Source organism: Fulmarus glacialis, unplaced genomic scaffold (genome assembly GCF_000690835.1).
Source record: "Fulmarus glacialis isolate BGI_N327 unplaced genomic scaffold, ASM69083v1 scaffold31316, whole genome shotgun sequence".
NCBI classification, from domain to species: Eukaryota; Metazoa; Chordata; class Aves; order Procellariiformes; family Procellariidae; genus Fulmarus; species Fulmarus glacialis.
In genome coordinates this window covers 428-1,344 of record NW_009217980.1, presented here as the reverse complement: position 1 = coordinate 1,344, position 917 = coordinate 428, and the positions used below count along the sequence as shown (strand labels likewise).

The 917-nt window shown below is 53.9% G+C and overlaps 1 protein-coding gene across 1 annotated transcript in view; it reads left to right on the top strand.

The window, feature by feature from the left end:
- Positions 1–440: 440 nt before the first annotated feature.
- HOXC12 (homeobox C12) overlaps positions 441–917 on the top strand; it is a gene marked incomplete at its 3' end in the record, with an annotated part of 628 nt that continues 151 nt past the window's right edge. Inside the window, exon 1 of the mRNA XM_009579891.1 lies at positions 441–898. Within this exon, the coding sequence (XP_009578186.1) occupies positions 441–898 (458 nt within the window). The remainder of the gene's footprint in view (positions 899–917) is intronic.

The window sequence follows — 917 nt, the reverse complement described above, 5'->3', positions numbered from 1 at the left end:
AAAAGCCTCAGTAACTTCTGTTTTTTCACAAAACAGAATCACTTTACGTGCAGCAGAAACAAGCTTATGGGCTTGGTGAGGAGGTGCCTTCTCTCTTTTTCGCTGCTGCTGTGTCCTGTACTCATTGTCTGTGAAGCAGGTACTTCTTATAGCTCTTGAAAGGATTTAATACCTTGTTTTTTTTTTTTTTTTTAATAAAATGCTTTATGGGTTTTTTTATGATTTTTTATGATTGGGGGGAGTGAAGAAGGCCGGGGGCGGGGGGGGAAGAAAAGGCGTAAAAAGGCGGAACTTGCTGTTGTGTTGGGAGGGCCCCCCCCCCTCCCAGCGCAATTTGGGGCTCACGTGACCCCCCCGGACCAATGGGGCCGAGCCGTCGGTTTAACTATGTTTAATGTCAGATAGCAATAAAGTAGAAGCTTTCGGTCAGGCCCGCGGAAATGGGCGAGCACAACCTCCTTAATCCCGGCTTTGTGGGACCTCTGGTGAACATCCACACGGGAGACACCTTCTACTTCCCTAATTTCCGTGCCTCCGGAGGGCAACTGCCCGGTTTGCCTTCCCTCTCCTACCCCCGACGGGATAACGTCTGCTCCTTGCCCTGGGCATCCTCGGAACCCTGCAACGGGTACCCTCAACCCTACCTGAGCAGCCCCGTCTCCATTAACCCTTCCTTCGGTAGAGCCTGCGACCTCGCCCGGGTGGAGGAAAGCAAATGTTATTACCGGGAAACCTGCTCCGAAGCCAGCGGGCTCAAGAGGGAGGAGAGGGGCAGGGACAGTGCCTTGCTGCCCCTCGAATCCAGCCTTCCCAACGGCATGGGGGGCAATTTCGGCAAATATGACTATCCGAGCAGCGAGGCGGTCCCCCACGACCCTCCCTCCTGCCAGTCCTTGGAGTCAGACTCCAGATCTTCC